Source organism: Salmo trutta, chromosome 1, assembly GCF_901001165.1.
Source record: "Salmo trutta chromosome 1, fSalTru1.1, whole genome shotgun sequence".
Classification (NCBI taxonomy): domain Eukaryota; kingdom Metazoa; phylum Chordata; class Actinopteri; order Salmoniformes; family Salmonidae; genus Salmo; species Salmo trutta.
This window is the reverse complement of record NC_042957.1, coordinates 28,264,414-28,290,354: the sequence shown is the minus strand read 5'-3', so window position 1 is coordinate 28,290,354 and position 25,941 is coordinate 28,264,414. Positions and strand designations below refer to the sequence as shown.

Here is a 25,941-nt window from a genome sequence, read left to right as displayed (position 1 = left end):
TGTAGAATCAACAACCTCACCTGGGGAAAAAAAAGCTATGAAGATCAGTCAAGTGGAGAGCTTAGCTAATGTTTCCCCAAAATGTACAGGACAAACTCCAACGCATTACAACGATGGGAGGAGATTTGTGTTAAGCAATGCTTCAAATCGCAACCCCCTATTTGTCTACTTCGGAGACATTCATTCATAGTCATTTACTGGAACTGTAGTGTGTGAATAGAGCAGTGTGTGTGTGTGAATGGAGCAGTGTGTGTGTGTGTGTGTGTGTGAATGGAGCAGTGTGTGTGTGTGTGTGTGTGTGTGTGTGTGTGTGAATGGAGCAGTGTGTGTGTGTGTGTGTGTGTGTGTGAATGGAGCAGTGTGTGTGTGTGTGTGTGTGTGTGTGTGTGTGTGTGTGTGTGTGTGTGAATGGAGCTGTGTGTCGTCATGTCTTACTGGCGGGATGTAAGGCTCGTCGGGAGCACAGTGGTAGTTGGTCATGAGGGCGTTGAGCTGCAGGGAGTTCAGCTTGAAGCAGGTGTTGTGGATGTTCTGCACGTCCTGCATGGAGTACTTGTCCATGGTGAGGAGAGTCGTAGCCTGGGGAGGAACAACCAAACAGAGTACTATTAATGACTTGATTTACAGTGACCTGTGGTCCACACTGAATGATGTCCTCTACAACTTTCCTTAGGCAGGGTCACGAAGACTCCTTAAGCATCATACAGAGCTGCTGACATGTTTTCAATAGAAACCAGTTGACAAGTAATCTTTCGCGGTGAAAGGGCCTACAGTAAGTCGTGGTATGGAAAACAGTGGGTAGCTAGCAGCAATAACAGGATGTGCCTTCCTGGACAATGGTAGGCGGACCCTACCTGTACGATGCGACTGAGGTGGCAGTCGGCGGCCAGCTCCAGGCCCTGTTTCTCTGCCCAGGCCTCGATGTGGCTGAGCTGCTGGCGGAGGATGGCGCCCCAGTAGTGTGAACACAGCCCAGAGTCGGCCTCCATCGCCAGCTTGTTGAACAGCCACATGTTGATGAAGTGGAAGAGCTGCGAGAACAGCTGGATGGTCAGCGCCGCGTTGACACGGCAACGCCGCAGCAGCGACATGGCGCCCGTCAGGGTGTGCAGGACGTCCTCTGTGAGAGGAGGAGGATAAGGAATGGGGGGGGGGGGCGTCAGGACTAGTGAAGTCAGCATTGACCCTTGGGTCTAATACCATTAAAGTCCATTGGGAAAAGGATGAAGTAGTTGAAATTCTACCAATGTTTCAGTTGATTTATATAGTACACTAGAGGGCTCAGTCTTCAAAACCAAGCTGAGTGACCTTCTGTGTGGCTGTAAATACACCGGTAACAGTACCCCCCCCCCCACTGTGGCCTGGCTGACAGTAGTTGATGTTCACAGTAAGAGTATCAGTGTATGAACAGAAATGAGTCACCTATTTTGGGCCTCTGAGGGTTCTGTTCCTCTGGGTCATCCAAAAATGCAGGCATGTAGTTATTCAGGTCAGACTGCAGACACTGGACCAGGTACCTGAGACGACAACAACACACAGTACATTGGTTCTGAATAGTCCACACGGATATGGACGAACAAAGACACATAAAATGCATGTATGGCCAACTACGCGAACCAAACTTTGCACATGTTCACTTGCACAGAGAGACACACAAACACAAAAGACAGACACGAATGCAGAAACACACACTTCCCCTGCTCTGTGGCCCTAAGGGGACTTCTCCTGAAATACCACCATAAACATGCAGTCTGGCCAGCTCAGCCATCGCTCTGATCTACTCTGGGGACATCAAGCAGCAGCTTTTTCAGCTGGCTATAACAGGGAGTGGCGAGCAGGGGAAACGGGGGACAGAGTGCCGTGGAGAGTCTAAAACCACTGTGTTTTTACTGGGACCTCTCCCCAGGCACATCCAGCCCTGCCCCAGCCTAGCCAATATAAGCCAGGCCTGGGACATTCCACAAATTCACCGCTCCACTTCCTGCATCCACACAATGGCTCCAGAAATACTACTTTCTCCAGATCCTGAGATGAAGCAATACAAAAACATGGCGACTTGAATAAAACGCTAGTTCAACAGCTCACGGTTGAGGTCAGGCAGAAGTTGGTACGGACAGCTAAGCGCTAGCTACAACACGGACAGCTAAGCGCTAGCTACAACACGGACAGCTAAGCGCTAGCTACAACACGGACAGCCTATATTTTGATTTCTCTCTCAGGAGAATCAATGACAGCAGTGGCAGGGAAGGTCACATTTGGATCTATAACTTGCTTAATCATTTCCCAATTATCGCATTAGCATGAATGTGATGGTTTCCTGTGGCTCACGTGGTTTGAGTTAGCCCTGATGGCGTACACAGCATGGTGTGGGGCTGCTGCGCCGCTTGGCTAGCACACAGACACAGCTGGGAGCAGGATAACCTAAAGCCTTGTGTTTAGGTCACGGACGGGATAGTGAGGACAAGGAAAGGATCGGAGGAGGGACAGGAACAAGGAGGGAATCATAGCGCTATAGGGAGTGTTAAGGGAGGGTATAAGGACAGGAACAGAGGCAAGACATTAACAGGGTAAGGAGTACATAATGGGGCAGGAGCAGAGACAGAGCAGAGGTAGAATGAGGTTCGACAGGAGCACCAAACTAGAGAGGCCCAGGGTTAGGAAGGAGACAGGGGCCAGAGCGTAGGGAGGAAGTCTGGTCACTCACTTGAAGGCCATCTGGACAAGGTGTGCCAGCACGTCCTGGGCGTCCAGTGTGATGCGTGACAGGTCCTTGTCCTGTTTGATGAAGTTGAGCAGCTCTGAGGCATTGGCCATCCAGAAGGCCAGGGCCCCCGCAATGTTCTTCTGCTTCTGGAATACACCAATCACAGAGCAGGACAGGACAGAGAGAGAGCAGGGGTCAGAGGCAGGGTTGAACACAGAGAGGGGTGACTCTCTCAGACTCACAGGCATGAGCAGTAGCAGCACTCCAGGGATAGACTTGTGCCAGACACCCCACCCTACCCGAGACCCACAGAACCAGACACTGGCCCCAAGCTACAGCCTCTCCCAGAGGGGAACAGGTCCCTGACTTCAAGGTCAGTTTTGGAGGAAGGGCCCTTTGCAGAGTTGGCTACTGAATTAACAGGCTCTTTGGCATATTACAGTGGCAGTTTCTGTACCGCTCCAGGTACAAGTGGCACGTAATAAGCACAGTTCTAAGTTCAGTTTACCCTCCCCAATCCTAACCGGAACCATTGGGGCAAACTGACCTTAGAACATTGTCTACAGGGAATTTCATTCAACTCGTCTTGTCTAGCAGTTCTTTGCCGGTCCTGATGTAAATAGCTTCTATTTCACTCTAGCAGCATCCATCTCTGCACTGGCCCAAATATGCTACATCAACCAGTATGCAAACAATATTTTGTTGGGATGGACATTAAGCTCAGTCCTCATGTACGGTGCCTTCAGAAAGTATTCACACCCCTTTAATATTCCACATTTTGTTGTATTACAGCCTCAATTTAAAATGTATTACAATTATTGTGTCACTGGCCTACACACAATACTTCAAAGTGGAATTATGTTTTTTTACAAACTAATTAAAAATGAAAAGCTGAAATGTCTTGAGTCAATAAGTATTCAACCCCTTTGTTATGGCAAGCCTAAACAAAAAAAATGTGCTTAACAAGTCGTATGGACTTACTCAGCGTGCAATAATCGTTTTTAACATTATTTTTGAATGACTGCCTCCTCTTTGTACCCTACACATACAGATAATAAGGTCCCTCTGTCGAGCAGTGCATTTCAAACAGATTCAACCACAAACACCAGGGAGGATTTCCAATGCCTGGCAAAGAAGGGCACCTATTGGTAGATATTTTTTTTTGTGTAAAAGCAGACATTTGAGCATGATGTTATTTATTATACTTCAGATGGTGTATCAATACACCCAGTCAATACAACGATACAGGCGTCCTTCCTAACTCAGTTACCGGGGAGGAAGGAAACCACTCAGGGATTTCACCATGAGGCCAATGGTGACTTTAAAACAGTTAGCGAGTTTAATGGCTGTGATAGGAGAAAACTGAGGATGGCTCAACAACATTGTAGTTACACCACAAAAGAAGTGAAAAGAAATTAGCCTGTGACAAATAAAAAATATTCCAAAACATGCATCCTGTTCGCAACATGGCACTAAAGTAAAATTGCAAAAAAATGTGGCAAAGAAATTAACTATGTCCTGAATACAAAGCGTTGTTTGGGGGCAAATCCAACAACACATTACTGAGTGCCACTTCATATTTTCAAGCATGGTGGTGGCTGCATCATGTTATGGGTATGCTCATCATCGGCAAGGCCTAGAGAGTTTAGGATAAAATAAACAGAATAGAGCTAAGCACAGGCAAAATCCTAGAGGAAAGCCTGGTTCAGCCTGCTTTTCAACAGACACATTCACCTTTCAGCAAGACAATAACCTAAAACACAAGGCCAAATATACAGTGATGTTGCTTACCAACACGACATAGAATGTTCCTGAGTAGCATAGTTCGGTTTTACTTAAAATCGGCTAAAAATCTATGGCAAGACTTGAAAATGTCTGTCTAGCAATGAACAACAACCAACATGACAGAAGTTAAAGAATTATGAAAAAAAAAAAAAGAGTTGTGCAAATATTGGACAATCCAGGTTTGCAAAGCTCCGAGACTTCCCCAGAAAGACTCACAGCTGTAATCGCTACCAAAGGTGACAATAATTTTTATTGACTCAGGGGTGTTAATATTTACATAAAAATTAAATAGAAAAATATGTTATTTAATACATTTGTAAAGATTTATAAAAACATGTTTTCACTTTGTCATTATGGGGTATTGTGTGGAGATGGGTGAGAGAAATCTGTTTAATCCATTTTGAATTCAGGCTGTAAGAACAAAATGTGGACGAAGTCAAGCAATATGACTACTTTCTGAAGGCACTGTATTTTACCCTGTAAAGCTGTTCTTGAACATCTCTAACATTTAGCAGAGATGATCAAGAGAAAACTATGAGGCGGCAGAAGTGCTAGAGAGCCCAGTGTCTGGTCTGTGTGATGAGTTAATGTCAACGTCCCACTGACACAAAGAAAAAGGGGGATACACAAGGTCCGCCCGACGCGTCTCCGCCGGCACCGGCCCCGGTGTATTCCGCACTCGTCTATCCCCGCAACGAAACGACAACACCCCCCTTTTCAGAACGGCCACAGAACAGAACGCATCCAAAACGAACAACGTTAAACCACAGACGTAAAATAAAAAAAAATGTAAAGGGAAAAATTCAGCAAAAGAACAGCGGGGTTTGTCGCTCATCCACACTGAAGTGCAGTAAAGCAGGAAGTCACATGACATTAATTAATATGTTGCCACAATTAGAAAGATTTGTTGGGGTTGTTTTTTAGTACGACATGTTCCGGGTTGCTGAATGAGGGTTATTATGTTGGCGTTTTAGAGTCCAGCTGTTGGAGGAGGGATTATTTGGCGGTTTGGTTGAGGGTTTTGGGGGGTTTCTGTTATGGAGAAAAGAAGCATGGAGGACTGAGCAAAGCTTGACTGAGCCGATAAAGGGAGAGACGGCGTGAGAGAGGTGAGAGAGAGTTCTCTCCCCTAGCAACGCGTTCGGTGTCCTACCTGGTCCCCTTCAGGAATCTCCTGTCACAGAGAGGTGAGGGGAAACACACAGACAGACATCCCACAGGACAGAGAGAGACTGTCAACAACAGCCAAGGACAGAGATTGACACAGGCATGTCAACAAAACACAAACATACACACAAACAATACATCTCTATAATTTAGGATGTTCCGTTTACAAAAAGTGCCTAGATGATCTTTTTTGATTAAATTAACTCATTTGATTAAGTTATGGGCGTTCGCTGCTAAAAACTGGCAGCATATACTTTTACATGTTTCGAAAATGATGTATTCTTGTAGGAGGCAGAGGCTGTGTGCAGATGTGATTATTTAAGGAACACAGCCTAAATATCCAATGTCCCTTATGGAGGTTTAAGACTTGGACTTCCAAAATCATCTGGATGAAAAGCACCTTTAAAACAGGATTTAAGGACTGTAATCCTGATACATGTAGGACTCATGGAGAGCAGTGCAGACATGGGGAGATTTCCCTAACGCTCCTGGTGTGTTTGTGCGTCTCAGACACCGTTTGTGTGTAGACAGATAATCTATTAATAAACAGACTACACACTACATGGAAGTTGAGACTGTGTCTTTAGGGTTGCATATAGAGATAGGATGAGGAATCCTATAAGGACTGACCTGAATAACCACACAGCTTAGCTTCCTCTGAGATGGACAGCGTTATGTGGAGTCAGTCAAAACCAACTGGGTTTTATTGTTTTGGACTATTTTGGCCATTTGGTTTTTTTTCACAAAACTCCAGGGTTGGTGTCCCAGAGTATGGGTGTTCCTGCTACGCATTTGGGTTTTATGTGTTGGCTGAGAGGGCTTTTGGAACACCACAAGGACCCTGTATTTCAGTGTGTTCCAGGGAATTCATTTAAAGGGCCATGCCTTGTTTAAATCATTATGGAGGGGGACACAGAGACGCTGGACAGACAGACAAACACATAACGTGGGATACGCATCTATACAAAGTATTCTCTGGAAATGTCCTGGATGAATAAAGTAAGAGATTACTTTGCAAGAGAAACTCTACTACTACTACTACTACTACTACTACCTAGTCAGCTATAATTCGTTTTGTTTTGGTCCTGGTACTCTGTATTTAGAGGGTAGTGGAATTAAGCAAATCAAAAGGAAAAACAAAAGGGAGCAGATATACGCTTCTTTGTCAGAGTGGCCCTTCCTCAGGGAACTGACAGGACGTGGTCATATATGCTCCAAGCCCTGGCTTCAACCCATGAATGTCCTGCTGATTTAAAAACAGGAGAAGAGAACGAGAGAGCGAGGCGGCAGGGTGGACTCACCTGGATGACTCCTTCCATCATGCTCACCATCTTGTTGACGATGGCTATGACCTTGTGGGTGCGCTCAGAGGAACTGACGTCGGGCCGGTAGTGGCTGGACATGACGTAGCGACAGGTCATGTACAGTACGTAGGTGGGGGACAGCTTGAAGTGCACCGTGGAGCTGTTGGTGTAGTTGATGATAGCCGACAGAAAGGCATCTTCGGCTGGAGGGGGCAAGGCAGGTGACATCCACACGAGCACACACAGTCGGACAGGCAGTCACGCAGACAGGCAGTCACGCAGACAGGCAGTCACGCAGACAGGCAGTCACGCAGACAGGCAGTCACGCAGACAGGCAGTCACGCAGACAGGCAGACAGGCAGACAGGCAGACAGGCAGACAGGCAGACAGGCAGACAGGCAGACAGGAGGGGATAAGGTGTGAGTTTACATGACATAAGCCAGACAGGTGATATCAGTCCGGCTTTAAAGAAACTAACTAGCTACACGTTCACCCAGGAGTCTGTGTGTGAGCTTGTTACAGTAGGGACTCAGATGGGCTTTGTGATAACATTGTCCCCAACCCTGTCTTCCTGGTTCCCCAGCAAGGGTTGTTTGTAGTGCATTGTGACGGCTGTGAGAGAGCAAACCCCCTCTATTGGAAATCAAAGGCCTCTGCTCTCTCTGCTCCCAGGCCAAACACATGAGCTCATAAAACTCCAAATATACAGTGACTGACTGAGCCCGGCCAAAGACTGCAGAGTCCACAAACAATGTTCGGCATATGAAAGAGCTTGAAAGGCTGTTAAAATGGCTTAAATTAATAAAGATATGCCGAAGGCTGGAGAGAAAGCCCATCCGACATGAAGTAGCATCACATGGGAAAACCATTACAGAGTAAACTGTTGGGTTAAGCTCCCTATTGATTAGAAGTGGAGGAGAGAGAGGGGGACACGGAGGAGAGAGAGGGGGACACGGAGGAGAGAGAGGGGGACACGGAGGAGAGAGAGGGGGACGGAGGAGAGAGAGGGGGACGGAGGAGAGAGAGGGGGACGGAGGAGAGAGAGGGGGACGGAGGAGAGAGAGGGGGACGGAGGAGAGAGAGGGGGACGGAGGAGAGAGAGGGGGACGGAGGAGAGAGAGGGACGGGGGAGAGAGAGGGAGATGAAAAGTATTCTTTTGGAACTTTGTGTAATGTTCATTTTTATTGTTTATTATCTAGTTCACTTGCTTTGGCAATGTTAACATGTGTTTCCCATGCCAATAAAGCCCTTAAATTCATTTGAGAGATAGAGAGAGCGAGAGACAGAGATAAAGAGAGATATAGACAGAGAGAGAGATATAGACAGAGAGAGAGATAGACAGAGAGAGAGAGAGAGATAAAGACAGAGAGAGAGATAAAGACAGAGAGAGAGAGAGAGAGATAAAGACAGAGAGAGATACAGAGAGATAAAGACAGAGAGAGATACAGAGAGAGACAGAGAGAGAGACAGAGAGAGAGACACAGAGAGAGAGAGACAGAGAGAGATAGAGAGAGAGAGAGAGAGAGAGAGAGATACAGAGAGAGAGAGAGAGAGAGATACAGAGAGAGAGAGAGAGAGAGAGAGAGATACAGAGAGAGAGAGAGAGAGAGATACAGAGAGAGAGATACAGAGATACAGAGAGAGAGATACAGAGAGAGAGATACAGAGATACAGAGAGAGAGAGAGAGAGAGAGAGAGATACAGAGAGAGAGAGAGAGAGAGAGATACAGAGAGAGAGAGAGAGAGAGAGAGAGAGAGAGAGAGAGATACAGTAGAGAGAGAGAGAGAGAGAGGAGAGATACAGAGAGAGAGAGAGAGAGAGAGAGAGATACAGAGAGAGAGAGAGAGAGATACAGAGAGAGAGAAGAGAGATACAGAGAGGAGAGATAGAGAGAGAGAGAGATACAGAGAGAGAGAGAGAGATAACAGAGAGAGAGAGAGAGAGTAGATACAGAGATAAGAGAGAGTACAGAGAGAGAGAGAGATACAGAGAGAGAGAGAGAGATAAGAGAGAGAGAGAGTAGATACAGAGAGAGAGAGAAGATACAGAGAGAGAGAGGAGGAGTATTACAGAGAGAGAGAGAGATAGATACAGAGAGATACAGAGAGATACAGAGAGATACAGAGAGATACAGAGAGAGAGAGAGAGATACAGAGAGAGAGAGAGAGAGAGATACAGAGAGAAAGAGAGAGAGAGATACAGAGAGAGAGAGAGAGAGAGACAGAGAGAGATAGAGAGAGATACAGAGAGAGAGAGATAAAGATAAAGAGAGAGAGAGATAAAGAGAGAGAGAGAGATAAAGAGAGAGAGAGATAAAGAGAGAGAGAGATAAAGAGAGAGATAAAGAGAGAGAGAGAGACAAAGCAGAGACAGTTCCTTACCAAGTACAGGCTGAGTGACCACCAATTAGCAATAGAAACCGGCAGACATAAAAAGAAATGGCTACCCAAAGAGGAGCGTGTATGTGGTCACTGCACCACAGGGGAGGTAGAAACATAGATGCACTTTCTCCTTTACTGTGAGAAATATTCCTCACCACTGATAGAAATTACTACATTTGTTCAAAATGTTTACTTATTAAACCCAGAGGAAAAACTAAAAAAAATACTCATTGGCGAAGGACCAACGGCTCCTGTTGCAGCTAGCTCTAGCGCTATCGTGCTAGCGTTAGGGCTAGTACGATAGCACTAAGGCTAGCGAGAGATAGCACTAGAGAGCAAGAGAGCTAGAGAGCCCACATCAGTTGTCACAGCTTGACTAAGGCATGTAGGCATTCATACAGATAGACCATAGTACCATAGAGGTCATAACAATGTGTGTAGTTTTACATAACACCATTTCACTCAATGTTAACATAACCGTGTTCAACAAAACATTAAAAGCCAGTTAGCAGCAGCAGACAATGAATCAATACTTTCCACCCATTGATCTGTCAGACACTAGCTAAGTGCACTTATGGTATGACCTCCAGTTTAAAATAGACACTGAAAGCATGGCTCTGATGGAGTGTGGACGAGCCCATAGAGTTATGTTATGACTTTTACTACACACCAAGTATCAGAGAGAGAGGAAATGGGAAGATGGGCACAAAGAGAGAGAAAGCCACCAAGGTGGTTGCAGTACTCACAGTTGTCCCTGAACTCGATGCTGGCCGGCAGCGTCAGTTCTGGGCTCAGGATGTCCTGGGACCTGCGGGGAGGACAGAGGTGGTTCTCAGTGAACCAGCACAAGTAGGGCCTGTTCACCCCGATGGCCACCGACGCCCACCTCTCCAGGGGTGTGTGTTTGTTTCCGTAGATATTGGTGTGTGTGTGCGTGTCCGTAGATATGAGCGTGTGTGTGTGTCCGTAATTGTTTGTCAGAGCATCAGCTTCCCTATGCGTCAGAGTGAGCAGCCTTATTTGTGTGTGTGTGTGTGTGTGTACCAGGCTCAGTGGTCTGTATCATTGACGAGGGGACCCCAGTACAGCTCAGTGGTCTGTATCATTGACGAGGGGACCTCAGTACAGCTCAGTGGTCTGTATCATTGACGAGGGGACCCCAGTACAGCTCAGTGGTCTGTATTATTGACGAGGGGACCCCAGTACAGCTCAGTGGTCTGTATCATTGACGAGGGGACCCCAGTACAGCTCAGTGGTCTGTATCATTGACGAGAGGACCCCAGTACAGCTCAGTGGTCTGTATCATTGACGAGAGGACCCCAGTACAGCTCAGTGGTCTGTATCATTGATGAGGGGACCCCAGTACAGCTCAGTGGTCTGTATCATTGACGAGGGGACCCCAGTACAGCTCAGTGGTCTGTATTATTGATGAGAGGACCCCAGTACAGCTCAGTGGTCTGTATCATTGATGAGGGGACCCCAGTACAGCTCAGTGGTCTGTATTATTGATGAGAGGACCCCAGTACAGCTCAGTGGTCTGTATCATTGATTAGGGGACCCCAGTACAGCTCAGTGGTCTGTATCATTGATGAGAGGACCCCAGTACAGCTCAGTGGTCTGTATCATTGATGAGAGGACCCCAGTACAGCTCAGTGGTCTGTATCATTGATGAGGGGACCCCAGTACAGCTCAGTGGTCTGTATTATTGATGAGGACCCCAGTACAGCTCAGTGGTCTGTATTATTGACGAGGGGACCCCAGTACAGCTCAGTGGTCTGTATTATTGATGAGAGGACCCCAGTACAGCTCAGTGGTCTGTACCATTGATGAGGGGACCCCAGTACAGCTCAGTGGTCTGTATTATTGATGAGAGGACCCCAGTACAGCTCAGTGAGGAGAATAGAGCTGTGGCTGGCTCACAAGGCCTAGATGGAGATAAGGTGTCCGACAGACGGAGCGTGACAGAGTTATGACGTTATGCTCTCTAGGCAGCACCACAACAAACACATCGATGTCTCTAGTAGCAGTTGACCGAACTATTAGGATTTAATTGACTACAACGGAAATTCCAGATTTGTGTCTCACCTGCTGTCCTGCTGCTCCCTGCGGATCATGGGTTTGACCATGCCTCTCTCGCTGCCGTTGGCTGAACGCTCCATATCCAGCTTACCTGAGCTCTGCAATGACACAGCAATACACAGTATGATGGAATGTTCTGCAGCCCACCGATGACGCTGATGGCACTATCATCCCTCTAACACACACACCCACCGACACACTCACCGCAATCACATAAAAAAAAAACACACGAGTAGTACAGACTAAAGTGGAAGGGCGACCAGCTGTATACAGTTGAAGTCGGAAGTTTACATACACTTAGGTTGGAGTCATTAAAACTCGTTTTTCAACCACTCCACAAATTTCTTGTTAACAAACTATAGTTTTGACAAGTCGGTTAGGACATCTAGAAAGTGCGTGAAACACAGGTAATTTTTCCAACAATTGTTTACAGATTATTTCACTTATAATTCACTGTATCACAATTCCAGTGGGTCAGAAGTTTACATACACTAAGTTGACTGTGCCTTTAAACAGCTTGGAAAATTCAAGAAAATTATGTCACGGCTTTAGAAGCTTCTAGGCAAATTGATATCATTTGAGTCAATTGGAGATGTACCTGTGGATGTATTTCAAGGCCTACCTTCAAACTCAGTGTCTCTGCTTGACATCAAGGGAAAATCAAAAAGACCTCAGAAAATCTGGTTCATCCTTGGGAGCAATTTCCAAACACCTGAAAATACCACGTTCATCTGTACAAACAGTAGTACGCAAGTATAAACACCATGGGACCACGCAGCCATCATACCGCTCAGGAAGGAGACGCGTTCTGTCTCCTAGAGATGAACGTACTTTGGTGCGAAATGTGCAAATCAAACCCAGAACAACAGGAAAGGACCTTGTTAAGATGCTGGAGGAAACAGGTACAAAAGTATCTATATCCACAGTAAAACGAGTCCTATATCGACATAACCTGAAAGGCCGCTCAGCAAGGAAGAAGCCACTGCTCCAAAACCGCCAAAAAAAGCTAGATTACGGTTTGCAACTGCACATGGAGACAAAGATCGTACTTTTTGGAAAAATGTCCTCTTGTCTGATTAAACAAAAATAGAACTGTTTGGCCATAATAACCATCGTAATATTTGGAGGAAAAAGGGGGAGGCTTGCAAGCCAAAGAACACCATCCCAACCGTGAAGCACGGGGGTGGCAGCATCATGTTGTGGGGGTGCTTTGCTGCAGGAGGGACTGGTGCACTTCACAAAATAGATGGAATCATGAGAAGGAAAATGATGTGGATATATTGAAGCAACATCTCAAGACATCATTCAGGAAGTTAAAGCTTGGTCACAAATGGGTCTTCCAAATGGACAATGACCCCAAGCATACTTCCAAAGTTGTGGCAAAATGGCTTATGGACAACAAAGTCAGGGTATTGGAGTGGCCATCACAAAGCCCTGACCTCAATCCTACAGAAAATCTGTGGGCAGAACTGAAAAAGCGTGTGCGAGCAAGGCGGCATATAAACCTGACTAAGTTACACCAGCTCTGTCAAGAGGAATGGGACAAAATTCACCCAACTTATTGTGGGAAGCTTGTGGAAGGCTACCTGAAACGTTTGACCCAAGTTAAACAATTTAAAGGCAATGCTACCAAATACTAATTGAGTGTATGTAAACTTCTGACCCACTGGGAATGTGATGAAAGAAATAAAAGCTGAAATCATTCCCTCTACTATTATTCTGACATTTCACATTCTTAAAATAAAGTGGTGATCCTGACTGACCTAAGACAGGGAATTTTTACTAGGATTAAATGTCAGGAATTGTGAAAAACTGAGTTTAGATGTATTTGGCAAATGTGTATGTAAACTTCTGACTTCAACTGTATGGACACACATTGATACAGAGGACCAGGGTAGTTAATGTACCTTGCTGGCGGGGAGGGCCGTCCCACTGTGAATGTCCCCTTGCAGGTCAAAGGTCGTCTCAGAAACACTCCTGCGTGAAAGGTGGACAGAGAGAGAGAGAGAATGAGAGGGAGAAAGTGACAAAGAAAGAGGGAGCGAGGGACGGACGGACAGGGGGAGAGGCCCAGAGACGGCCAGAGACGGACGGGGGACAGAGACGGACGGAGGAAGAGGGACAGAGACGGACGGACGGACGGACGGACGGGGGGGGGGGGGGGGGGAGAAGAGGGACAGAGACGGACGGGGAGAGGGAAGGACGGGGGACAGAGACGGACGGGGGAGAGGGACAGAGAGAGTCAATAAGATTAGGAACAGAACTCCCACAAGGCAGGGGGACTTTCATTACTGGGAACACGACCTGAGTTGATATAAACACACAGTCTCAGATACAGCCACCTGCTACACACACACACACACACACACACACACACACACACAGAGCCATCCCAGGACAATCAACACAATGCCAGAAATCCCCTTTCATTGGCCTTATCACTGCAAATGAATGACTGGAACACATTTATCTAAATATACCCTTGCACTACATTCAAATTAAATCCAGCTAGCCACATTAGTGGTGACATGCAATAACAGGCCGGGAGCCACGCAGTGCGGCTGTGTGAGAGAGCTGTGTTCTAAAGAAAAGGCCTTCGAATTTCCCATGCTGCCCCATGATGAAACATAGCCATATTGTCAGCCCTGAGGGGAAACGCGACTGTAGCCCTGAGGGGAAACGCGACTGTAGCCCTGAGGGGAAACGCGACTGTAGCCCTGAGGGGAAACGCGACTGTAGCCCTGAGGGGAAACGCGACTGTAGCCCTGAGGGGAAACGCGACTGTAGCCCTGAGGGGAAACGCGACTGTAGCCCTGAGGGGAAACGCGACTGTAGCCCTCACTGAAAGCTGTGTAATTGACCATAGGGCACTAATACAGGATAACTGTGTTGCCACTTATTCAGTCAAAAGCCTTTTCAATCACAAACGTTCATACATCGTGCAAACCACAGTCTGTGTTTGAACTAAGTTGGTGTCATTTGATTTCCATTACTGTTCAAAGCAATGGAATTATTGGACGCAAGCATGAGGTCCCATTGCAAACACGTGGCCCAATGTACAACAAGCAAGAAATCCACCAGAACCATCAGAACTGTCCCAAAAGCTATTCTCGTTGCCACCCTTTCTCCCACTCCCTCGTTCCCTCTCTCCTCTCCCACCCAGACGTAATCCTCTCCAACATCAGGCCACAGCATTAACGGCGGATTAAGGCTTCCAGCTACATCCACAACCGTAAATTCATTCACCAGCCAGCCCTTCATTCAGTCCAAATGTTACACATCAAGTCAACGTGGCTGGTTAAATTAACATCATGGGGATTCTGTCATTCGACTAAAAGCCCAGATATACACCAACTTAATGACCCTCTAATTACTGTACGGCTAACATCTAATTCAACAACACGCCACAGTCAGTCTCCACTCGCCAAATGCACTCTAGAAGCCTAACGACTGATAACATGCTAATGTGGTCAATATTTTGGACGAGTCCTCATAGAACTACTGTCAATGAGGGGCTAGAAAGTCCTTCTCCAGTCATCTACTAGTGTACAAGCCTCTGGGCTGGAGACCTACGCAGCTGAAGTCCACTTAAATCGACACGCTCTCCTCCTCTGTGAGACGGAGCCGAGATCCCAGGCCTTTACCTTCCATTCTTACCACAAAGGTCTCTACTCTCACTTACCTGGCGGTGAAGGACCCACCGGAGCTGTCCCCTTCCTGTACCCGCTGTGCTGGTCTCTCTCTCTGGGTGGACTAGGGCGCATAGTGAGCACGGAGGCTGCATCAGTGATCGGTGTATATACATGTGTGTGTGTGTGAGGCTGCTGGTCATCCCTCCCTCTTCAATGACAAGGCACTTCAGGCCACACCCCAGCCAGCCAGCCAGATTAGAGAGTCCCTACAACAGCCCCGATGAACCAGTCCCTCGCATGCAATAACCCCACCCTTTTGCACTCTTTTCTCCTTCTTGGACTTTCTCTCCCTCTCTTCTCCCTTCCCTTCCTCTAATACACTCTCCCTGCCTCCTCCTCTCTCCTCAGCTCCCTCTCTTCTCCCTGCCTCCTCCTCTCTCCTCAGCTCCCTCTCTTCTCCCTGCCTCCTCCTCTCTCCTCAGCTCCCTCTCTTCTCCCTGCCTCCTCCTCTCTCCTCAGCTCCCTCTCTTCTCCCTGCCTCCTCCTCTCTCCTCAGCTGCCACTCTTTCTCCTTCTCTCTGCAGAGTTAAATTACAAGATGGCTCCTCCTCCTCATGTCCACGTGGCATCCGTTTCCACGGCAGCAGGGTGGTCAACTACAGGCGTCAAGTCACATCCCACCCCCAGGGAATCTCTCTCACACACACACACACACACACAACCTTCACAAGGGTCAGAACCCTGGAAATGGAATTCAGCAGCGCTGACTTCTCTGATGCAGAGACAGAGAGCAGTAGAGCCATAGCCAGAGAGAAGTGACACAGCGGTGGGTAGGATACCTGACAGGATATAGGCTCTGAAGAAATCCCATGCACCGAGGTGTACTGAGCCACAGAGTTGTGGACCTGACTGACTAGCAGGACGGCCATGGCTGGGTTACAACGTTACAAGATGTCTGCATTCCAAATGGCACCATTCCCTTCATAGTGCATTCGTTTTGACCAACGCACGACGCGCTAAACAAAACGAGATTATAGGAAAGACAACTTACACACTACTACTCATACTACTACACTACTACTCATACTACTACACTACTACTCATACTACTACACTACTACTCATACTACTACACTACTACTCATACTACTACACTACTACTCATACTACTACACTACTACTCATACTACTACACTACTACTCATACTACTACACTACTACTCATACTACTACACTACTACTCATACTACTACACTACTACTCATACTACTACACTACTACTCATACTACTACACTACTACTCATACTACTACACTACTACTCATACTACTACACTACTACTCATACTACTACACTACTACTCATACTACTACACTACTACTCATACTACTACACTACTACTCATACTACTACACTACTACTCATACTACTACACTACTACTCATATCCACATACCCAGTTAAATTAGATCTTTAGAAAGAGAAGCGGTGCTGTCATTATGTGATTTGACTAGTTTTTTGCCTGAGTAACCTCTGGGGGCAGGACATTCCACCATCACATGGCTCTGTACATAACTGAGCGAAGCATTCCATCTGTTTTTGGTTTGGGTACCGTGAAGAAACCCACAGTGGCGTGTCTGGTGGGGTATGCATGTCAGACTCTGTTTGAAGTGTACGCAAATAGATTATACAAGTGGTTAGGCATTTTCAACACAAACGTTTCTTAAAGACTCGGAGAGAAGAACAGTACATTTCTCCTCAACCAGGAAAGACCATCACGCGCGTCGTTGATGTTAGTTCTGTGTGTGCAGCTTTTGCTTTGAGCCAGCTGCAGCTTTTGCTTTGAGCCAGCTGCAGCTTTTGCTTTGAGCCAGCTGCAGCTTTTGCTTTGAGCCAGCTGCAGCTTTTGCTTTGAGCCAGCTGCAGCTTTGCTAGGTCGTTCTTTGCTGCACCTGACGATATTACCTGACAGTAACCAAGACCTGGTCAGCAGCCGTCACTCCACCTACCCTGACTTGTGCCTTCCTCTCATCATTGGTCCGGGCCCCCCCTTGCCCAGGCTGTGGTCGTAGCTGGGGTCCACAAACTTGAAGACATGGGAGGCTCCGAACTGCAGTGTGGCTCCGCTTCGCAGCACGGTGGTCTCTGTGACACGCTGGCCGTCCACGTAGGTCTCAGCCTCCAGATTGTGTGGCGTCACTGTCACCAGACCCTCTGTGTGCATCAGTTTGCTGTGGTGGGGCAGGATACCGGGACCAAACAGCTGGAGACAAAATACACTCGCTATCACAACACCCTTGAACTCAGCTAACTTATAGTCCAGTCTAGGCTAGTAACTTACAGCTAGGTCAATGTAGCACGTGACCACAAACACACACACACACACAAAGGGCAGGTCCTTACCTGGATGGAGCCGTCGTCTGTCGTGTCTGAGCCCACCTCAGTGACACTGTGCTGCAGACGGTAGAGCTTCGGTTTGTCCCTGGAGTCGGAGCCGTCTAGTGGAGACCAGGAGACAGTCAGTACTCTCAATATGGAGAGACACACACACACACACACACACACTACAGAGCACAGCAGGAGACACACACACACACACACTACAGAGCACAGCAGGAGACACACACACACACACACTACAGAGCACAGCAGGAGACACACACACACACACACACACTACAGAGCACAGCAGGAGACACACACACACACTACAGAGCACAGCAGGAGACACACACACACACACACACACACACTACAGAGCACAGCAGGAGACACACACACACACACACACACACACTACAGAGCACAGCAGGAGACACACACACACACACTACAGAGCACAGCAGGAGACACACACACACACACACACACTACAGAGCACAGCAGGAGACACACACACACACTACAGAGCACAGCAGGAGACACACACACACACACACACTACAGAGCACAGCAGGAGACACACACACACACACACTACAGAGCACAGCAGGAGACACACACACACTACAGAGCACAGCAGGAGACACACACACACACACAAACACACACTACAGAGCACAGCAGGAGACACACACACACACACACTACAGAGCACAGCAGGAGACACACACACTACAGAGCACAGCAGGAGACACACACACACACTACAGAGCACAGCAGGAGACACACACACACACACTACAGAGCACAGCAGGAGACACACACACACACACACTACAGAGCACAGCAGGAGACCACACACACACCACTACAGAGCACAGCAGGAGACACACACACACACTACAGAGCACAGCAGGAGACACACACACACACACTACAGAGCACAGCAGGAGACACACACAACACACTACAGAGCACAGCAGGAGACACACACACCACACACACTACAGAGCACAGCAGGAGACACCACACACACACCACACACTACCAGAGCACCACAGCACACTCGCAGAGCACACAGGAGACACACACACACACCACTACAGAGCACAGCAGGAGACACACACACACACACTACAGAGCACAGCAGGAGACACACACACACACACACACACTACAGAGCACAGCAGGAGACACACACACACACACACACACACTACAGAGCACAGCAGGAGACACACACACACACACACACACTACAGAGCACAGCAGGAGACACACACACACACACACACACTACAGAGCACAGCAGGAGACACACACACACACACACACTACAGAGCACAGCAGGAGACACACACACACACACACACACACTACAGAGCACAGCAGGACACACACACTACAGAGCACAGCAGGAGACACACACACACACACACACACACACACTACAGAGCACAGCAGGAGACACACACACACTACAGAGCACAGCAGGAGACACACACACACAAACACACACACTACAGAGCACAGCAGGAGACACACACACACACACAAACACACACTACAGAGCACAGCAGGAGACACACACACACACACACTACAGAGCACAGCAGGAGACACACACACACACACTACAGAGCACAGCAGGAGACACACACACACACACTACAGAGCACAGCAGGAGACACACACACACACACTACAGAGCACAGCAGGAGACACACACACACACACACTACAGAGCACAGCAGGAGACACACACACACACACTACAGAGCACAGCAGGAGACACACACACACACACTACAGAGCACAGCAGGAGACACACACACACACACACTACAGAGCACAGCAGGAGACACACACACACACTACAGAGCACAGCAGGAGACACACACACACTACAGAGCACAGCAGGAGACACACACACACACATTACAGAGCACAGCAGGAGACACACACACACACACACACTACAGAGCACAGCAGGAGACACACACACACACACACACACTAGAGGACAGCAGGAGACGCGCACACACTACAGAGCACAGCAGGAGACACACACACACATTACAGAGCACAGCAGGAGACACACACACACACACACTACAGAGCACAGCAGGAGACACACACACACACACTAGAGGACAGCAGGAGACACGCACACACTACAGAGCGGGGATTTGAGTCGTACACCTCACAAACAATACACACGAGGGGAAATAGACATACAAGACCATGTATTTCTAACAACTACCAGTAGACCAGATCAGTTGTGTATTTTGATTAGTAAACCACATATTTTAGTAAAAGCAAGCAGGAACTTAGTTAACATGTATTCGTCTTCTGAAAATTCTGTTGTGAAAATCCTCATTTGCAAAAAAGCACTTGCTATTGTTAAGCCAAACAATATTGGTCATGGGCCTTAAACGTGGCTTAGTGCAGAGGAGCCGACCTAACGTGGCTTAGTGCAGAGGAGCCGACCTAACGTGGCTTAGTGCAGAGGAGCCGACCTAACGTGGCTTAGTGCAGAGGAGCCGACCTAACGTGGCTTAGTGCAGAGGAGCCGACCTAACGTGGCTTAGTGCAGAGGAGCCGACCTAACGTGGCTTAGTGCAGAGGAGCCGACCTAACGTGGCTTAGTGCAGAGGAGCCGACCTAACGTGGCTTAGTGCAGAGGAGCCGACCTAACGTGGCTTAGTGCAGAGGAGCCGACCTAACGTGGCTTAGTGCAGAGGAGCCGACCTAACGTGGCTTAGTGCAGAGGAGCCGACCTAACGTGGCTTAGTGCAGAGGAGCCGACCTAACGTGGCTTAGTGCAGAGGAGCCAACCTAACGTGGCTTAGTGCAGAGGAGCCAACCTAACGTGGCTTAGTGCAGAGGAGCCGACCTAACGTGGCTTAGTGCAGAGGAGCCGACCTAACGTGGCTTAGTGCAGAGGAGCCGACCCTAACATGGCTTAGTGCAGAGGAGCCGACCTAACGTGGCTTAGTGCAGAGGAGCCGACCTAACGTGGCTTAGTGCAGAGGAGCCGACCTAACGTGGCTTAGTGCAGAGGAGCCGACCTAACGTGGCTTAGTGCAGAGGAGCCGACCTAACGTGGCTTAGTGCAGAGGAGCCGACCTAACGTGGCTTAGTGCAGAGGCGCCGACCTAACGTGGCTTAGTGCAGAGGAGCCGACCTAACGTGGCTTAGTGCAGAGGAGCCGACCTAACGTGGCTTAGTGCAGAGGAGCCGACCTAACGTGGCTTAGTGCAGAGGAGCCGACCTAACGTGGCTTAGTGCAGAGGAGCCGACCTAACGTGGCTTAGTGCAGAGGAGCTGACCTAACATGGCTAGCCTTCACACAACCCCGCCCTAGACAGTGAGGCCCTTCTCTGATTGGCTGAATCATGGAGCAAAAAGGAATTCAGGAAAGTAGCATTCAGTTGCCCATAGACACTGATCTCAGGTCTGTTTTGTGCCGTTTCCCCGTAATAGTTATGGTCAGCATTTCGGGGGTTGAGAAGCTGATCCTAGATCTGTGTCAAAGGGCAACTTTTGAGAGTGGGTAGAAGTTGAACCTAACCACTGATACGATCAGATCGTTTTCCATCACTATAACGGTCAAAAATAGAATACTCAATCTTCAGGGTAATCTGATCCTAGACCTGTAGTTAAGGGCAACTTCTACCACAAGCCAGCTTGTTTCCAGAGAAACACAGCAGTAGAAGGGTCTGGTGATGAGAGTGGAGAGGCATGTGTGGTGGGTAGGCAGGTTTACCTTCCAGGTGCTGATACGTGTAGTAGCCATAGTGATTCCCCCTCCCTAGGTGAGCAGACATGCAGAGGAGGCGGCCGCAGTAGGGACAGACAGAACAAACACCATGCCAGAGGAGGCCAGGAGAGAGGACACACACACACACACACACACACACACACACACACACACACACACAGAGCAAAGGGTGAAAATGTTACAGCAAGGAGAAAATGCAGCGCCATTCTTCGCCTCACACACGCACCCCAGAGTCCACACACAGATGCGCACACCCCAGAGTCCACACACACACTTGTGCGAACATGCAGGGAAATAGTCCAAAACACACACACACACAGACACACAGCTTTCCCCCAAACACTCAACACTCCTTGAATCCCTCATGCGGAAAGAAGAAAACCCGAGCCTGGGAGACATGCTCTTTTGTTGCAATGCACTCAAACGGATCTCAAACATTCAAACCGAATCTCTTAGATACCTAAATAACTAGTAACTACTAAATAAATCTGACGGGGTTAAGATGGTTCTGAGAGACAGGGTTAGTTAACTGTATGGGTGATAGGTTGGTCAGGGGAGCATGGAGGGCAACAAGCAGCTGTTAGGGCCAGCCCAGTAGTGAGGACTGGCCAAGTTACTGGACACAACATCTATCTGAGGACTAGCTAACTTAGACCTGATGTATTCTCTTGGTGGAGTGGGGGGGGTACAATGTACTGGGCAGGAGATGCTTCTAAGTTGAGGTCAACCGATTATGATTTTTCAACACCGATACCGATTATTGGAGGACCACGAAAAAAGCTGATTAATTGGCCGATTTTTTTTTATTATTTGTAATAATGACAATTACAACAATACTGAATGAACACTTACAGCGGGGGGGAAAAGTATTTGATCCCCTGCTGATTTTGTACGTTTGCCCACTGACAAAGAAAGGATCAGTCTATAATTTTAATTTTTATATATACATGCCGGTCTGAAGTTTGCCAATGAACATCTGAATGACTCAGAGGACAACTGGTGAAAGTGTTTTGAAAAGCTCTTTGACATCAACTCAACTCGCCGTGTTTGGAGGAGGAGGAATGCTGCCTATGACCCCAAGAACACCATCTCCACCGTCATGTAGGTGGAAACATTATGCTTTGGGGGTGTTTTTCTGCTAAGGGGACAGGCCAACTTCACCGCATCAAAGGGATGATGGACGGGGCCATGTTCCGTCAAATCTTGGGTGAGAACCTCCTTCCCTCAGCCAAGGCATTGAAAATGGGTCGTGGATGGGTATTCCAGCATGACAATGACCCAAAACACACGGCCAAGTCAACAAAGGAGTGGCTCAAGAAGAAGCACATTAAGGTCCTGGAGTGGCCTAGCCAGTCTCCAGACCTTAATCCCATAGAAAATCTGTGGAGGGAGCTGAAGGTTCGAGTTGCCAAACGTCAGCCTCGAAACCTTAATGACTTGGAGAAGATCTGCAAAGAGGAGTGGGACAAAATCCCTCCTGAGATGTGTGCAAACCTGGTGGCCAACTACAAGAAACGTCTGACCTCTGATTTCCAACAAGGGTTTTGCCACGAAGTACTAAGTCATGTTTTGCAGAGGGGTCAAATACTTATTTCCCTCATTAAAATGCAAATCATTTTATAACATTTTTGACATGCGTTTTTCTGGATTTTGTTGTTATTCTGTCTCTCACTGTTCAAATAAACCTACTATTAAAACTATAGACTGATCATTTCTTTGTCAGTGGGCAAACGTACAAAATCAGCAGGGGATCAAATACTTTTTTCCCCTCACTGTATTTTAACTCAATATAATACATCAATAAAATCAATTTAGCCTCAAATAAATAATGAAACATGTTCAATTTGGTTTAAATAATGCAAAAACAAAGTGTTGGAGAAGAAAGTAAAAGTGAAATATGTGCCATGTAAAGAAGCTAACGTTTATGTTCCTTGCTCAGAACATGGGAACATATGAAAGCTGGTGGTTCCTTTTAACATGAGTCTTCAATATTCCCAGGTAAGATGTTTTAGGTTGTAGTTATTATAGGAATTATAGGACTATTTCTCTCTCTACCATTTGTATTTCATATACCTATGACTATTGGATGTTCTTATAGGCACTTCAGTATTGCCAGTGTAACAGTATAGCTTCCGTCCCTCTCCTCACTCCTACCTGGGCTCGAACCAGGAACACATCGACAACAGCCACCCTCGAAGCAGCGTTACCCATGCAGAGCAAGGGGAACAACTACTCCAAGTCTCAGAGCGAGTGACGTTTGAAACGCTATTAGAGCGCACCCCGCTAACTAGCAAGCCATTTCACATCGGTTACACCAGCCTAATCTCGGGAGTTGATAAGCTTGAAGTCATAAACAGCTCAATGCTTGAAGCACAGCGAAGAGCTGCTGGCAAAACGCACGAAAGTGCTGTTTGAATGAATGCTTACGAGCCTGCTGGTGCCTACCATCGCTCAGTCAGACTGCTCTAGCAAATCAGACTTAATTATAACATAATAACACACAGAAATACGAGCCTTTGGTCATTGATATGGTCGAATCCGGGAAACTATCATCTCGAAAACAAAACGTTTATTCTTTCCGTATTTTATCTAACGGGTGGCATCCCTAAGTCTAAATATTGCTGTTACATTGTACAACCTTCAATGTTATGTCATAATTACGTAAAATTCTGGCAAATTAGTTCGCAACGAGCCAGGCGGCCCAAACTGTTGCATATACCCTGACTCTGCGTGCAATGAACACAAGACAAGTGACACAATTTCACCTGGATTTCTTTTAGCTAAATATGCAGGTTTAAAAATATATACTTCTGTTTATTGATTTTAAGAAAGGCATTGATGTTTATGGTTAGGTACATTCATGCAATCATCCCGTTTGGCGAAGTTAGCTGTCTTTGTTAGGAAGAAAGTCTTCACAGTTCGCAACGAGCCAGGCGGCCCAAACTGCTGCATATGTCCTGACTCTGTTGTAAGAGAAGTGACACAATTTTCCTAGTTAAAAGAAATTCATGTTAGCAGGCAATATTAACTAAATATGCAGGTTTAAAAATATAAACTTGTGTATTGATTTTAAGAAATGTATTGATTTTAAGAAAGGCATTGATGTTTATGGTTAGATACACGTTGGAGCAACGACAATACTTTTTCGCAAATGCGCACCGCATCGACTACATGCAACGCAGGACACGCTAGATAAACTAGTAATATCAACCATGTGTAGTTAACTAGTGATTATGATTGATTGTTTTTTATAAGATAAGTTTAACGCTAGCTAGCAACTTACCTTGGCTTCTTACTGCATTCGCGTAACAGGCAGGCTCCTCGTGGAGTGCAATGTAAAGCAGGTGGTTAGAGCGTTGGACTAGTTAACCGTAAGGTTGCAAGATTGAATCCCCGAGCTGACAAGGTAAAAATCTTTCATTCTGCCCCTGAACAAGGCAGTTAACCCACCGTTCCTAGGCCATCATTGAAAATAAGAATGTGTTCTTAACCGACTTGCCTAGTTAAATAAAGGTGTAGGGGGAAAAAATTATAATAATCGGCCAAATCAGTGTCCAAAAATATTCGGATTGTTTTGTAAACTTGAAATCGGCCCTAATTAAAATCGGTCGACCTCTACTTCTAAGGCCCACTCACTCACTCACCTTGTACTCAGGGCATCAAGAAGTCTGGTCCATACAGTATATTACCTACACTGCTTCTACAGGTGTGTGAATGTCAGTGCACAATCACACAGCTATTACACAGTTCTGTTAGCTATGTGAGTAGAACTAACTGGGCCTTCCTAACAGAATGTCAGTGCACAATCACACAGCCATTACACGGGTCTGTTAGCTATGTGAGTAGAACTAACTGGGCCTTCCTAAGAGAATGTCAGTGCACAATCACACAGCCATTACACGGGTCTGTTAGCTATGTGAGTAGAACTAACTGGGCCTTCCTAAAAGAATGTCAGTGCTCTCTTGCGTTCGGCGTCGGCAGGGAACGTGTGTATCTTCAAGTGTGTCTACCTGTATCTGTGTGTGTGTGTGTGTGTGTGTGTATGAGAGAGAGACGCACCTGGGCTGAGCTCCACCAGATAAGGCAGTTTCTCTGGGGGTAGAGACCCGTAGAGGGGCCCGTCCATGCCCTTCCCTCTGAGGCCCTTGTCCTCTGGTTTCCGGCCCTTCTTAGGCACGTAGTCTGGAGGTCTCTTCTTCAGCTGGAACACTAGGGCTCCTGAAACAACACAAGGAGCTGCGTTATGACCCAGAGCTACCAGTAGAGGGCAGTATAGAGAGGGGACGTCAGATAAAAACAACCCATACAGACAATGAACTAGTTCGGGAAAAAACGCATGAACAAAAAACCTCAACAACCAAGTGGGTTAAAACTAGCTTTTGGTTGTTCTTGTAGGGTCAACTCCCTTCAGATCTGCACATTTCATTGAGACTTTTGCGTCAATACTACCTCTGTCGTTGGGCCAGTCTCTGAAGATCTGAAGAGGACACTCCGTATCGTCCAGGACGATCTCCTTCCCAGACTTGTCATCTGTGTGCTGCAGGACCACAAAACACAACCGCAACAACCGTAAAACCACCACACATTCAACTGGAAGAGTGACATATCAACATGCATAGACTTGTGACCATACAACCATGGCTTAAATATAGAGTAGTGTATATAGGGTGTACATAGGATGTGTTCCAAACCATTTGATTATTGCCCGTTAGAACATAAGCC

The 25,941-nt window shown here is 47.2% G+C and overlaps 1 protein-coding gene across 13 annotated transcripts in view; it reads right to left on the bottom strand.

Annotated features, from left to right (window-relative positions):
- Positions 1-25,941, bottom strand: part of afdna (afadin, adherens junction formation factor a) — a 132,814-nt gene that overhangs the window by 34,522 nt on the left and 72,351 nt on the right. For 6 of the 13 annotated variants that reach the window (XM_029752027.1, XM_029752031.1, XM_029752057.1 and 3 more), the window contains exons 7-20: positions 25,669-25,756; positions 25,279-25,437; positions 21,205-21,249; positions 17,457-17,551; positions 17,063-17,316; positions 13,330-13,399; positions 11,429-11,520; positions 10,090-10,151; positions 6,958-7,163; positions 5,643-5,663; positions 2,705-2,850; positions 1,423-1,517; positions 855-1,120; positions 436-579 (exon numbers count right to left, since the gene is read on the bottom strand). In XM_029752027.1, the coding sequence (XP_029607887.1) occupies positions 436-579; positions 855-1,120; positions 1,423-1,517; positions 2,705-2,850; positions 5,643-5,663; positions 6,958-7,163; positions 10,090-10,151; positions 11,429-11,520; positions 13,330-13,399; positions 17,063-17,316; positions 17,457-17,551; positions 21,205-21,249; positions 25,279-25,437; positions 25,669-25,756 (1,743 nt within the window). The remainder of the gene's footprint in view (positions 1-435; positions 580-854; positions 1,121-1,422; positions 1,518-2,704; positions 2,851-5,642; positions 5,664-6,957; positions 7,164-10,089; positions 10,152-11,428; positions 11,521-13,329; positions 13,400-17,062; positions 17,317-17,456; positions 17,552-21,204; positions 21,250-25,278; positions 25,438-25,668; positions 25,757-25,941) is intronic. The other 7 variants (XM_029752036.1, XM_029752078.1, XM_029752075.1 and 4 more) reach the window with 3 other exon arrangements.